At 44.9% G+C, this 13,885-nt stretch overlaps 1 protein-coding gene across 2 annotated transcripts in view; it reads left to right on the plus strand.

Annotated features, from left to right (window-relative positions):
* Nucleotides 1–494: 494 nt before the first annotated feature.
* Nucleotides 495–13,885, plus strand: part of LLGL2 (LLGL scribble cell polarity complex component 2) — a 51,961-nt gene continuing 38,570 nt past the window's right edge. Inside the window, exons 1-2 of one of the 2 annotated variants that reach the window (XM_024214135.3) lie at nucleotides 495–617; nucleotides 13,308–13,413. In XM_024214135.3, the coding sequence (XP_024069903.1) occupies nucleotides 13,339–13,413 (75 nt within the window). In that variant the 5' untranslated portion in view covers nucleotides 495–617; nucleotides 13,308–13,338. Of the gene's footprint in view, nucleotides 618–12,921; nucleotides 12,994–13,307; nucleotides 13,414–13,885 lie in introns of those variants that run through there. The other variant, XM_024214136.2, reaches the window with a different exon arrangement.

Raw genomic sequence — 13,885 nt, forward strand, 5'->3', positions numbered from 1 at the left:
CCTGTCCTGATTTTTCACACTAGCTGTGTGGTCACTCTAGGGCTCAGGGACCAGGGTCCGGCCCTGGGTGCTGGGCTTTTCCCTGTCCGTGCTCGTGCTGGGCGCGGTGCAGCCTAGTGGCTATTTGCTTCCGTGGGCGCGGATGGAAACGGGGCGAGGCTGGCGGCGTGCTGCGGCAGGCAGGTAAGCCAAAGTACAGCGGGGTGGGCGGGGCCACGTCTCATTAATATGTATGAGCTTATTAGCATTCACCCCTGTATCAATATCAATTAGCTTGTTAATATTCACTGATGTATTAACAGTCAACTCCATTTGAACAGGGCGGCTGCCCTGAGGCGGTATTCATGAGCCGGGCTTGCTGCCTCCTGATTGGCTCGGAGAGGGAGGTGGCCGTGTGAATTATTCATGAGCACATGGGGCGGACGGGGCTCAAGGAGCGGCGTGGCCACGCCCCTTTATTTGAATATCCGGTGAGCCCCGCCCCCTCCCGGAGGTATCCGGGAAGGAGAGGCGGCGGCGGCGCTAGCGGAGGAGCCCGTGGCCCAAGAGTCGGTTGCAGGGGACACTACAGCCTGCGGCCTCCTCCGGGCCCGGCCGGTCCAGCCAGCGCCCCTCAGGTGAATATGGGGCCGAGCCGGGGGGGGCGGCACAAAGGACCGACACCCCCCCCCGGTCAGTGGGTGAGGGGCCAGGGGGGTCACGGTGCTGGGCCGCCCCGGTCCTGCGGGGCCCTCACCTGCCTGCCGGCCCGCGGCCCCGCCCTGGGCCTGTGAGCCAGGGGCTCCGGGCTCCGCCGGGGGGGCTGCGGGCGGGATCGTGGCGAATGGGGCTGGCCCCGCGACGTGGGACCCCGGGCCGGGGGCGGGCTTGAGGCCGCCCCGGGGGTCAGCCAGGGGCGCGCTGAGCTTCGTGCAACTGTGGGGAGAAACCCGGGCTCCCCTGCGATGGGGCCGGGGAGCTCTCCCCGGGGCCTGCCGCTCCTCTGAGGGAGGCCGGGTGAGAGGTGATGGGAAGTTGCCCCAGCAGGTAGGCGCTTGCTGGTCCTTGGGGGCGGTAATCCCCTCTGGAGGTGGGCTGCAATTGGTTCTCTATCGAAACTGCGTGGATGTGTTTGATTTATAAATCTGTGCTCCTGGCACTAATCTCTGTACCCGTTTACACTACTTCAGAATACCTGCCAGAAACGAATTGCCACAATAACCCACGCTCACAAAAAGGGCTGGGCTCACTTGCATCATCTGCACAACAAAAGGTCTTGTAGCATGCCTTAGAGGTGAACGAATGTGTCCTCTGACCAACCAACAACAGAAGCAGATTCCAGAGCCCTGGGACTTTACCCCATAGAATACCCTCCCTCCCTCCCTTCCCCCTAGTGCAAATCTGGGTTGACACAGCCACAGAGAATGGTGTTTAGGGAACGAAATGGCTTCAAAGGCAGGCAAGACCCAAATCAAATAGTCTCATTTATTGTCAAGACTAAGATAAATTGTAAGTATATCATGTCTGAGGGAAGGCATAGCTGCCAGATCAGGGTAGAACTTCAATCCACAAGCAGATTTGTTTGAGTGAAAACCTGAATATTTTGATGTCTGAGTACATTCTGCTGTCGCCGTGTATCTTACTCATCAGTGGCCTTTTGGCAGGCATATATTCCAGCCAATGGTGTAATAGTCCAGCTAGTGATGTGTTAATGAACTAGGCAAATAATTATTTTTGGTGTCCCTTTCCCAAAGACAAGAGGTGTCTATCACATGACATCCCTGCGTCCATCCCCTGTCTCTTCTCCTGTCTCACTCCCATGCTGGAGTGAGGAGCTTATCTCCTGTAGGGTATGTCTACACTGCAATTAGACATCCACGGCTGGCCCATGCCAGCTGACTTGGGTTTGGGCTAAAGTGCTGTTTAATTGCCGAGTATTGACTCTATGCATCTGAAGAAGTGAGGTTTTTACCCACGAAAGCTTATGCCCAAATAAATCTGTTAGTCTTTAAGGTGCCACCAGACTCCTTGTTGTTTTTGTAGATACAGACTAACACGGCTACCCCCTGATACTTAATTGCCGAGTAGACATTCAGCCAGTCCTTTGGCACTCTCCCACCACACGGAGTGCTAGAGCCTGAGCTCCGGCTTCAGCCCAAATGCCTACACTGCAATTAACAGCCCCTTAACCCAAGTCAGCTGGCATAGGCCAGCTGTGAGTTTTTAATTGCAGTGTAGACATGCCCCTAGGTTGCTAGCTTCTTCCTGCAGCCTGGTGCTCCTGGAGGTGGAGTCCTGAAGGACAGAGTCTTCTGGCTGGCCCTGCATTGCCACAGCCTGTGTTCTTGGGATAGTTTGAAAGCACTGGTAACTTCTGGCCATGTGGCTGCTTGTAGTAGAAATGCTCTCAGAATTGATACTGTAGGTGGTTGCCTATCCAGCCTATGTCTGAAACTCCCTCTGGATAATGCTTGAGGCTGGATGCATTTCAGAGTATTGGACATCAGCTTCCTCCAACTTCTGTTAAGATTTCAAGCTTTAGATTTTTGCTCCCAACAGGCTTAATTTACTGCATTTGTTCTTCAATAGACATGTAAGCAATGACTGTAAGCTTCTCTCCCAATGGAGTTTCTCCCTTGCACCTATGAGAAACCTCAGCGTTTTGCTGTAGCTTCCCTAGTTTAATTGTTGATTGATTAGAGTGATTCAGAGTTTGTATTTCCCTGAGGCATAAATATATATATTGGTTTTGTGTGTGGGAGTAGGTCAAGTACAGTCATCTGCCCACTTAGTTATTCCTTCCAGGGGCTCCCTGGCAGTAGATTGGGGGAGCATATAGCATTGTGTCCTTAGGCACAGGTAATAGGGTAATACATTAAATTGAACAAGCTGCTTGCCCTCTGACATTCTAAAGTGTCATTGTTGCTAGTAATTTTGCTTTGTAGGTTTTCATCCTTGTTACCTAGGCTCAAAGCTTAGACTAAATAGAAATGGTAAATAACTACCTGTTCTTTATCCTTTGGCATGCTCGGTTAGTGTATTTGTGTGTTAATGACTAAGTACGGAGTATGTTCAATTTAATTTTTTCCCCAAACTTGCAGTAAGATTTGTGACAGCTTTTGGAATGCATTTCACATGGTATAGGGCAAGTGCCCTGCCACAGCCATTAGGTAGCACAATGGGAATCTATATTCCTGAGTGCTGTTTCATACTGTGCTACTGACTTCCTGTGTGAGATTGAACAAGTCCTGTAACCACTCTGCTTCCAGTTCCCCATCTGTAATTGGGTTAATAATACTTCACTTCTGTTTGATGTGGCTTAGGCCTGGTCTGTATTTAAAACTTAGGTAGTCGACACTGATACAGCGCTCAGCGGTGTGAAAAATCCACACCCGGAGCGCCATAGCTATGCTGACCTAGCCCCTTGTGTAGACACAGGCTGTGTCTACACTGCCACTTTCAGGACTAAAACTTTAGTCATTCAGCGGTGTGAAAACACACACCCCTGAGCGACAAAAGTTTTAGTGCTGAAAAGCGCCAGTATAGACAGTGCTTTATTGCCGGGAGCCACACTCCTGGTGATAAAACTACCATCCCTCATTCGGGGTGGTTATTTTTTATCGACGGGAGAGCTCTCCCCCGGTGATAAAGCGTGACTACACTGCCCCTGTCACAGCGCTGTTGCGGCCGCACTGTAACGTGGGCAGTGTAGACATACCCACAGCTAGGTAAAGGGAAGAAAGCTCCCATCAACCTTGCTATCTTTCCTACAATGACGTGAAAAACCCTTCTGTTGCTGTAGTCTGCGTCTATATTATGAGGTTACAGCGGCCTAACTACAGTGCCATAGATACGTGGCTGTAGCATCATAGTGTAGACATGGCCATAATGTTTGTAAAGCAGTTAGAGAGTCTCTGAAGCAGTGTGTGTGTGTGTGTGTGTGTGTACTAGTGTTACTAGAGTAGAGCCCTTAAAGTAAATTTCTCAGATTAGATTTCTGAAGTAGATAACAGTACAAAAAGCTTTATGCTCGTATGAAAGGTAGCATGTGTGGCGAGGGGAGAATGAGTGAAATACCAATAACTAAAACCCCTTGAATTGTGACCCAGCCACTGATAACCTTACCCTCTGTGTAGCCAACTGAGAACGCTTCAGCCAATAGGAATGCTATGACTGACGGAGCCCAGGATGAGACTAGGTGCCAGAGGCAGGATGTTTGGTGAAATGCCCTGGGCTGTTGAACTTCTTGCTTCTGGAGATCAGGATATGCACATCTCACCTTTGACTTTCCAATGTAAGGCTGACCTCTTTGTAGATCAGCTTTTCCCTCTCCCTACAAAAGACTACAGGTGATGTCTCCCACCTTCCTACATCTTACACAGCATGATTCCTAGAAACACAATCTTGCCAAAGAAGGAGCAAAGATGGTCCATATATATACAGTGATTTTTTTTCTCAATCTTTGCAGATTGCCCAGATGTTATGGTGATAGGCTTTTTAGACATACCTAGATAGAATGATGTACTTGATCTTCAGAATATTTACAAGATTCCTTCAGCCATGTTATATGCAGTGTTGTAGCCATGTTGGTCCAAGGAGATTAGAGAGACAAGATGGGTGAGGCAGTAACTTTTATTGGCCCAACTTCTCTTGTTGAGAGACAAGCTTTCGAGCTTACAGAGCTCTTATTCGAGTCTGAGAAATCTTCTCTGTGGGTGTCACAGATAAATGCAAGATGGAACAGATTGTTTGGCATAAGTAGTTAACACACATTTCAAGAGACCATTCAAAGTGAAATGGCCTGTTAACATCTTTCCAGCCATAGGGGGAAAATGGGGAAGAGAAAAGGGTGGGGGGGGGCACTAAGTGGGTTACAGATTTTGGTAATAAACCATAAATCCAGTGTCTGGTCTGTCCGTGATTTTTAGTATCTAGCCAAAGCTATGAATGTAAGCTCCTGGGTTCATCTTTTGAAAGTGTTGTGCAGGTTTTCTTTGAGGATGAGGACTGTGAGGCCAGATATAGAGTGATCGCTTTGTGAAAAGTGATTTGGTGTTTTTGTCTTTTATTAATTTTCTGTGAGTTCATTTGAGAGCATGATGATTGTTTGGTTTCATCCATGTTGTTGTTGGGGCATTTAGTGAATTGGATGAGATATGCCATATGTTGTGATAGGCATGTGTAGGACCCATGGATCATGAAAAATGTGGTGTGGGGGCTGCTGACCATTGTAGCATTGGAGATATGTCTAGAGGTTTTGCATCTGTTCTGGCAGGATCTGGTGTTGCATTTAGTTCATGTGTCTTGGTCCGTGGGGAGCTTGCTTCTGATAATGAGCTTGGAGAGGTTTGGGAGGTGTTTGAAGGCAGATGAGTGGGATCAGGAAAGATTTCTTTCACGGTTTTGTCCCCATTGAATATGGGATGTAATTGTTTGATGATACCCTGTATGGATTGCACGGTAGGGTGTGTTGTGGGTGTGTGTATATATATGTATGAGGATTTAAGTCATCAGCAAGTAGTTAGAATTTTCTTCTACATCTTTCCTTTTGCTGCTGCTGTGGTAGTAAGGAGCCTTTGTGATGTCCTTCTCAATAGACCCACCATATTTCTGGCCTAAAAACATTATTGCAACATGACTCTCAAGATACCATACCTTCCTTCCTTTCCTCGAGTCACCCATTTTATTGGGAGAGTGTACCAAGAGCTCTGCATCACGTCCAGTAAATTTCTCTTCATAACATACTTTTCGAATGAAAATTCTTTTCTGTGCTAGAGCATTTTGAAACCTCATGTATTCCAGTGTTACCATAACATAGAGGGTACAAAGAAACCTTAATACAAGAGGTTTGGACAGAATTTCTGGACTCAGAAGGATTTGGCAGTTTTTAGTAGTTTTTAGCACTGTGCTGTGGTAGTGTATGAACTTGCATGATTGACTTGAACATTTTTCCTTTACATTTCAAGATTGCCTGGGGAACCCTTCTTGGAAGCTTTAAACCTAGTGGTGTGTGTGTGTGGTGGGAGGGTAGAGGATAGAGCACTGCCTGCTGTTGCATTTAATGACTGATTGGTAGGTTATACTTTTGACTGTTTAACTTCTGCAGAATCATAGAAGTTAAAGTAGACTTGGATGGGAGAACCTGTCGAATCCTTCAGTCCTTCTCCTTGCTAGTGCAGAATTGTTCTTTACAAGACACGTCTTAGCGTGTTGTCCAGTTGTTAAAAAAAATAAAATAAATAAACCTCCCAAGTGATGAGTCTCCACCACTTGCGTTTTCCTTGCAGTCTAATAGATTTCACTTCCAGTAAAGTTTTCCTGATATTCAGCCTAAACTGTCCCTCCTTTGACTTAGGCCTGGTCTACACTGGGGGGCTGGAGAATCGATCTAAGTTACGCAACTTCAGCTACGTGAATAATGTAGCTGAAGTCGATGTACTTAGACCTACTCACCACAATGTCTTCACTGTGGTGAGTTGTCTGCTGCCGCTCCCCCGTTGACTCTGCCTGCGCCTCTCGCGGGGTGGAGTACAGGAGTCGATGGGAGAGCGCTTGGGGGTCGAAGACACGATAAATCGGCCCCTGTTGGATCGATTGCTGCCCGCCAATCCGGCAGGTAGTGTAGACATCCACTAACCACTACTGGATTAAATATCTCGTTCTTGGAAGGTGGTCTGGAAAATCCCTGCCTTGTGTCAAAGACTTGTAGGCTAGAGTGGCATCTCTGAGATCTCCAAGCTCTTTACATTCTGCAACTGTTCCTTTATTCAGACCTCTCTGCTGCTTTGTAATACTGCAGAAGAGTGGGCAGTATCTCACTTGGCAACCAGTTGTTGCTGTAGCAGCTTGGATAAATTATAGCAGAGAGGATAAAAATAGATGGTTTTTTTAAAAAAATAAAAATATTTTGTTATTTAAATTGGATTTTTTTATGTAAATTAAATAGGTCTATTTTAAAAAATAAATCTATTTGAAACTATGACAATGTATGTTAAGGCCTAAATTTATTCTAATCTATGATCTATTGGTTCTAAAATCTTGAAGGACATTGTTTCTCGTCACCATCAGTTCATTTCACTAACTACAGGTAATGCTTCCGTTGTTTAATAAATCAGTTTTAAATGCAATACATGTTTTGATAAACTTTTATGTATTCAGCACATTTAAAGTAGATTTATTTACTTAATTAACCAACTTTGAAATGCTGTGGGGTTTCTGGCATTTTTAATTGGATTTGAATTCCCATCCAAATAGAGCTTGACACAAGGCACAGGTAAAAAAATTAATCATCTAGTAAATAAAAAATGCATTATTCACCATTTTCTAACATCATAAAATGTAAAAATTAAGAATCTGAATAAATGTAAATTAAGCTATATGATTGCTTAAATAAATGGGTAGACATACAATATATCTTCCTGGTTTGCAATAAGAAGCCCCACGTTTAGTGTAAAGGCTATATTTAGTTGCAATTCCATCATGTTTTTATTGTTGATTCTCATTAATTGATAACTATTCTTTAGGACAAGAAGTACAAATGCAAAACACAATTGAAATCAATTATCAAGGTTTCCTGCTTACTGATTTAATTCATTATTAAAATTTGTTATTTAAATTGCTTTGATTTAAATCAGTCCACCCTGAACTTAGACGGTAACAGTGCCAGTGATGACAATTTGAGTTTTAGAATACAGCAAGGGCTTGTATCATCAAATTATATTGATTCTTTTTCCATGCTAAAAAGTGGGAAATGGTATGCTTAAACTCAGTTACCATTTCGCACTTGACCACCTCTAGCAGATTTTATCATCTGTGCCTGGAGAGTTGCGCTCCCTTAAACACAGTAACCTTAAACATTAGTAGCTGACTGCAGCTGTCTTGCCCTCTAATGTTAAGAGATTCTTTGAGAGATAAAGAGTAGCTTTCCATGACATTTAGTGTGCTGACTTGGCATTCATATACCAGTAGTCCAAAGTTCTGTAAAGACAGAACGGATGCTCACAACAGCATGTGAATTAAGTGGGTAAGCATTGTAGAGAAACTAAGGCCTTGGCTACACTGGCGCTGTACAGCGTTGCAACTTGCTGCGCTCAAGGGTGTGAAAACGCCCCCCCCCCCCGAGCGCAGCGAGTGCAGCGCTGTAAAGCGCCAGTGTGATCAGAGCCTGCAGCGCTGCACGCTCACTCGCAGCGCTGCATGCTACTCCCCTCGGAGAGGTGGAGTACATACAGCGCTGCGAGAGCTCTGGCGGCGCGACTACACTCGCGCTTCACAGCGCTGCCATGGCTGTGAATTCCCTAGTGTAGCCAAGGCCTGACAGATAGAAAGAAAGGTGAAGTGACTTGCCCAAGGTCACATCAAGTCAATGGCAGAATTGGGAATAGAATTTACACCTCCTAACTTGCAGTTTGGTTCTCTTTTCTTCTGGGCATGCTCTCTCTCTCTAGGAGAATATTACCTACAATGGTCTATCTTCTCTTTGAATTTCCCCTCCCAATAAACCACCCACTAGAGTCTATCTCAGGAGTCATTCAACCAGGTTTAAACTCTTTTTTTTAAAGGGGGCTACACACACCATCTGATTCTCTGGAATTTTGAGATGCATAGAACTGTCATTAGATGCTGGAACTTCTAGAATAAATCAGCACCTTTATTACAGTGGCGATCATGAAAACCTGGTCTCAGGCATATCTACCCTAACTCTTACACCGTTGTTCCTGTTCATGCAGTGGCATAGGTGGGGCATGTTTGCGTTAGCCTTTCTTCCTAAACATCCCAGCACTTCTACCACAATTGTGAACAATGGCAGAATTGCTAGTGTAGACTGACTGTTGTCATCTAACCTTGCTGAGAGAAAGTCTACTGTAGCATTCCCACTATTGCTACCACTGGCAGAGCTGTATTGGTCCTAGGAATACTGGGAAACTTTCCGTAGTGTAGAGAAAGTCTAGTACAGATGAGGCCTTGTTGGCAGTTGCTGCAATAAGAGTAGTAAATCCTTGTGGTGTAAACAAAGCTTGGCTGGGGAGAAGGGCTTGCTGTTGCTTATCCTTTTTAACAGGAACAATGCCTTACTGTTAGATGCATAGATAGAAATCTCACATGGGAGGATCCCTTTTGGGGAAGGGGAAGAGAGGGGAGAGAACAACAAGCAGGAGACCTGAAGCCTGTAAATCTCTAAATGGTCTTGATATGCCCTAGAGCATCTTTGAATTATTTGCCAAGCTTTGAACTGTTGTCAAGGGGAGAAGTTGGAAGGGCGACTTAACCTGGACAAAGGCTGTTTGGGAAGAGTACTCTCTCTCCCCTGATCTACACCCCATCCTGTGTGCTCTGAGTAAACACGCATGTAAGTTGCATATGAACATTCTGGCTTCTTCGCTTAAGTATTAGCCTGTTTTGAACCATGTGGCATATGTGCCTGTTGTGAATTTTTGGCATCTAAAAGTCTGTGTTTGATGCTAATAGCTGTCTGAGTGTCTGTATTGAGTGGAAACAGGATCCTCTCACAGCTTGGACTCGCCCTGCCATACTGTGTGAACAATGAAGAGTAATAGGCTTGTGGCTGAGTCTAATTGAACGCAGCGGAGGAGGGCATCTCATAATATTTGTCTGAGCGTAGAGCCAGGGACGCTAAAGGAGCTAGCTTTAAGTGGCCCATTATGAGCCTGGCTGCAAGGTGGTTTGTCTGTCACATGTTATGTTTCAACTTGTTCCCAGTCAAGATGGACTGGAATCTGGGGTATTGTTTACCTGCAGATGGACTGATCTCAGATTCTCTTCAGCTGAGAGGCAGACTTTACCCAGAGAAGATGTAGTGCTGCTAATGAGCACATAGCTTCTGGTAAGAGGATGATCTTGCATTTTCTTGTAGGCTTTAATGCCCTGCAAAATACAACAGCATCAACTCCACACAAAGCAGCCATGGCTTCAGAGGCTCCACCCTGGCTACTAGTGGCCACTGCTACTACCTCATGCTGTCTGCAGTGAAGGGTATTTGTGTCTGTTCTATAATTGCAGAGCACATTGGGCTGCAGTTTTTTGTAAGACATCAGAGAAGGGCATTTGCGAGAGAAATTGGGCTGGCAAAAAGGAAATGTGCACCTGTGAGACAAGATGATACAGATTATGTGGAATCGTCATTCTTTTTGGCAAATCTCCTTTGACTGCAGCGTGCATCAGTTTACACGGTGATGTAGCTTGGTGCCAGTTGCTATTAGATTCCTTGATGCCAACTATTATTAAGGTTCCTTAGTTGGTTTAACAGGTCAGTGTGGGCTGGATTGTGAATGCTACCTCTCTTGGCATAAGCATGTATAAGCAGCATGTGTTAGATGCAATTCATCATTCCTAAACTTTGTTACAGGACATGGGCAGCTGTATTTATCTATCCTTTCAAAAGAGCCCCCTCTTTCCTTTGCCTTCTTGCCTTTGTTTACTGTGAGTATTTGTCTGTGCTGCCTTGTTGGCACATGGAAGTCTCCTTTCCCCATACTTGTAAAACCAGTTACTTTGAACTAGTTACTTGAAGTTTCTGTGTGGGTTTTCCTGGTTTCACAGGCCCAGGATATTGATTGCCAAAGACACACCCTTTCCCATTTTTACTTTCCCTGTCAGGCTAAGGCCAAAGTTACTGCATATGGGTGTGATACTCTTTCCTTGCATAGCACAACAGGTTGTCACTTCTACAGCAGCTTCTCACTTCTTCTTAGTATATGCACAATGTGCCTCAGGTGGCATGTGACCAGGAGTCATCACCGAATTTGGTCCGATGTCTGGATCATTAGCTTCTCTGTCTTGGGTACTGAAAAGGAGTGCAAGGTGAACGCTGATCCATGGAGAGAGCCATGTACTGAGATGTTTGACTCTTCTCTGAGAATTGTATCATGCAAACCTGATGAAAGGATTTGTTACATGGGCTCTAATCTTAGATTTATTTGGTGTAGGTTTTCAGATCACCTTGCAGAGACTTTGTTTTTTAAACGTGTTCCTGTTTTTTTGGCTACGCTCTTCTCCCCTTTTATTTTGATATTCCCTGCTGTCAAGGTTTCTGTGTCAGCTAGGCACCATTTCTTCACACCTGCTAGTGCTCTGATGGCTTTCGTTTCCACCCAATCATGCAAATATACCAAGCAGCTCAGGTTTACTCTCCCTTCTCTGTCAGTGGGGAATGGATAGGGAAGAAAGCATGCAGGAATGACAATTGGAAAGCTGTATGCTGTGTAGTTGTAGCTGTGTTGGTCACAGGATGTTAGAGACAAGATGTGTGAGGTAATATCTTTTATTGGATCAACTTCCTGTTGGGGTGAGAGACGAGCTTTCGAGCCACACAGAGCTCTTCTTCAGGTCTGAGAAAGGTGCTCCCAGTGTCACAGCAAAATGAAAGGTAGAACAGATTGTTTTGCATAAGTACTTAGCTCATATTGTAAGGGACCATTCAAGGAAAGCTGATGATTAGGTGGTATCTGCTGGTATCTCTAGATACTGGGGGAGCGAGGAGATCATAGTGGGTTCCTTTCTTTTTGTTTGTGCACCTGAAAATGTACTGTGTGCTTGGTTAGAGATGTTGCAGGCTAAGCTCTGGGATTGTTCTGGGGCTAATTGCTATAACCCTGACTTTCAGAAGTGCTGAGCACCCATAACTCCACTGAAGTCAGTAGAAAGGAGGTGCAGGTGCTTGGCATCTCTGAAAATCAGACCAGATATTGCTGTAATAGTAATGATGCTCTGAGTTATTCATGGACTATCTCAGCCTGCTCTAAGCTCCTGTCAGAATCTTACTGATACATCTGCCTGATCCATCCCTTTGCTCCCTCCTTCCTTAACCAGTCCAAATGGTGCTCCACCCAAACCAACCTTCCACATGCTAGCAACACTGAAGTATCCTAGCCCCTAGTGGCAAGTGTAGGCGCAAACCCAGGACTGTACATTGGGATTACACCTTGATATCTGACGTGCAGAAAAGACAGAGCTGTTCGCTCACCAGAACTTGCTGATTTTGTCAGTTTTGTACTTTTAGTTTGCTGTTTAAATTTACACTTCTGCTGGCCTTGCTGGGAGGTATAATAAAAACCCTGCAGGAATGACTGGCTGATTTATGGCCTTTGGTTGATGACCTCATTATTGACAAGAATGCAGAGATGGATTCCCACTTGTTTGTATAGAAGTGGGATAATAGAAGCACCAAGAGGCTCCAAAGGTTTTCTGCTCCTTCTCAGAGCTCATTGTGGGTGGATAGTGCTTTCAATTACCTGTCCAGGCCAGATATTTGAGTCAAATGTCCCAGGCCCCATGTAGTCTGGGGCAGAGATATAAAAAATAACTCTTCTTCCTGGCAAGTTCTGACACTCATTTTAAACGTTCTGGAAACTATCGCACTATAAATTCCCACCTTGCTCCACATATGTACACACCCTTCCTTGGGAAAAGTCCACACCCTAGGTCTGAATCTTCAAGTTCTACCCATTTGCCGTACTCCTTTCTGTCCTGGAGAGTGACATAAGGTGCTACTTTTGCTGCACTGGCTGAATACTAGAATGCATATCCTGCTGTCCCAAGTGTTATTGCTGGTATGCTAGGGCAGGGCTTTTTATTTCTGCATTGAGTGCTATGAGTGGATCATAAAGTTTTGGTGAAGTGGTAGAATTACAAGGTACAGAGAACTATACTCTCTTGTAGCACTGCACTGAGGGACAGGTGCACTATTCTCTTTCCCCCTTCCCCCTTAGTAGAGGATTAAGCTTGATGTTTTACAAAAACAGGCTAATAATTAACATAACTACATTCCAGGCAACACCAGCTCCTTATGCTATACCCATAATGCCAGCCTAAAATGTTTACTTTCCCCTTCTCAGCTCAGTAGCCATAGGGTTATCTGGGGTAAAAACTGATACTAGTCTATGCTGCCACCAACTCTGGAAGTTAGGTGGCTTTTTGAGCTGGTTTCTTTAAACATTTATCTGACTGCAGTAGTATCCTTTTGCGTTCTGTCACTTGTCATCTTTCTTGGACAAGGTCAGGTGAAGAGATTTAAAAAAAAAAAGTGGCAAAGTGTAAACTGCATTGTTTGTTTTTTAAAAGCCACAGGGATTCTAGAATTGAGCAGCATGAAAAAGGGATTATGCAAACCAAATCCTACGATCTGGGATAATGTGCTGCAGTGGTGTTGAGTTTTAGTCCCTGTTAACTCCCCATATAGCTGTGCTGTCTCGTCCTGGCCTGCTGACTTCCGTGTTACTTGCTGAAACAAAATAAAGGACCCAATTCAGATTAATTTTTTACACTCTAAAATCCCACTTGTTTAAACATGGTTTTGCTTTTTTTACTAGGTTTCTGGTGCCAGGTGGTTAAAGAGGGAAAATGAGAAGGTTTTTGAGACACGGACATGATCCCGTAAGAGAGAGGCTCAAGCGTGACCTTTTCCAGTTTAACAAGGTATGGTGGGCTCTTCAAATGAGCTTTAAGGGAAACCAGCATGAAAGAGAAAATCTGTCCATAGTCACTGAAGAGAGAGGAGGGATGGTTCATTCAGGTATGTATGGAAAAGCTAGCTACAACAGAGCTGGATTGCCCTCGTATTTGGTAAATCAAAGCTGGGTTTTTTTTGCAGTCCCTCTGATACAAACATGTTTGTACGTGTGCATGTCTTAAGCTCACAGGCCATTCCTGGGCTTTGAGATACCACATTCTTGGTTTTAGGTCTGTGGTTCACGAGAACAGATTACTAACATTTTCTCTTTGAAATAATCTCCTCGCTCCCTCAATGTGACTATAGTCCCGCTGTGACTAATACATAGGACTTTCACAGTGTTTTGTGTCTTTAAAGTGCTACACATGTTCTCACAACACCTCTATGAAGAAAGTAAATATTATTCCTGTTGTACCAATGGTGTGGCCTGGGAAAGGA

This window comes from Terrapene carolina, unplaced genomic scaffold, assembly GCF_002925995.2.
Source record: "Terrapene carolina triunguis isolate 2854851 unplaced genomic scaffold, T_m_triunguis-2.0 Scaffold192, whole genome shotgun sequence".
NCBI lineage: Eukaryota > Metazoa > Chordata > Testudines > Emydidae > Terrapene > Terrapene triunguis.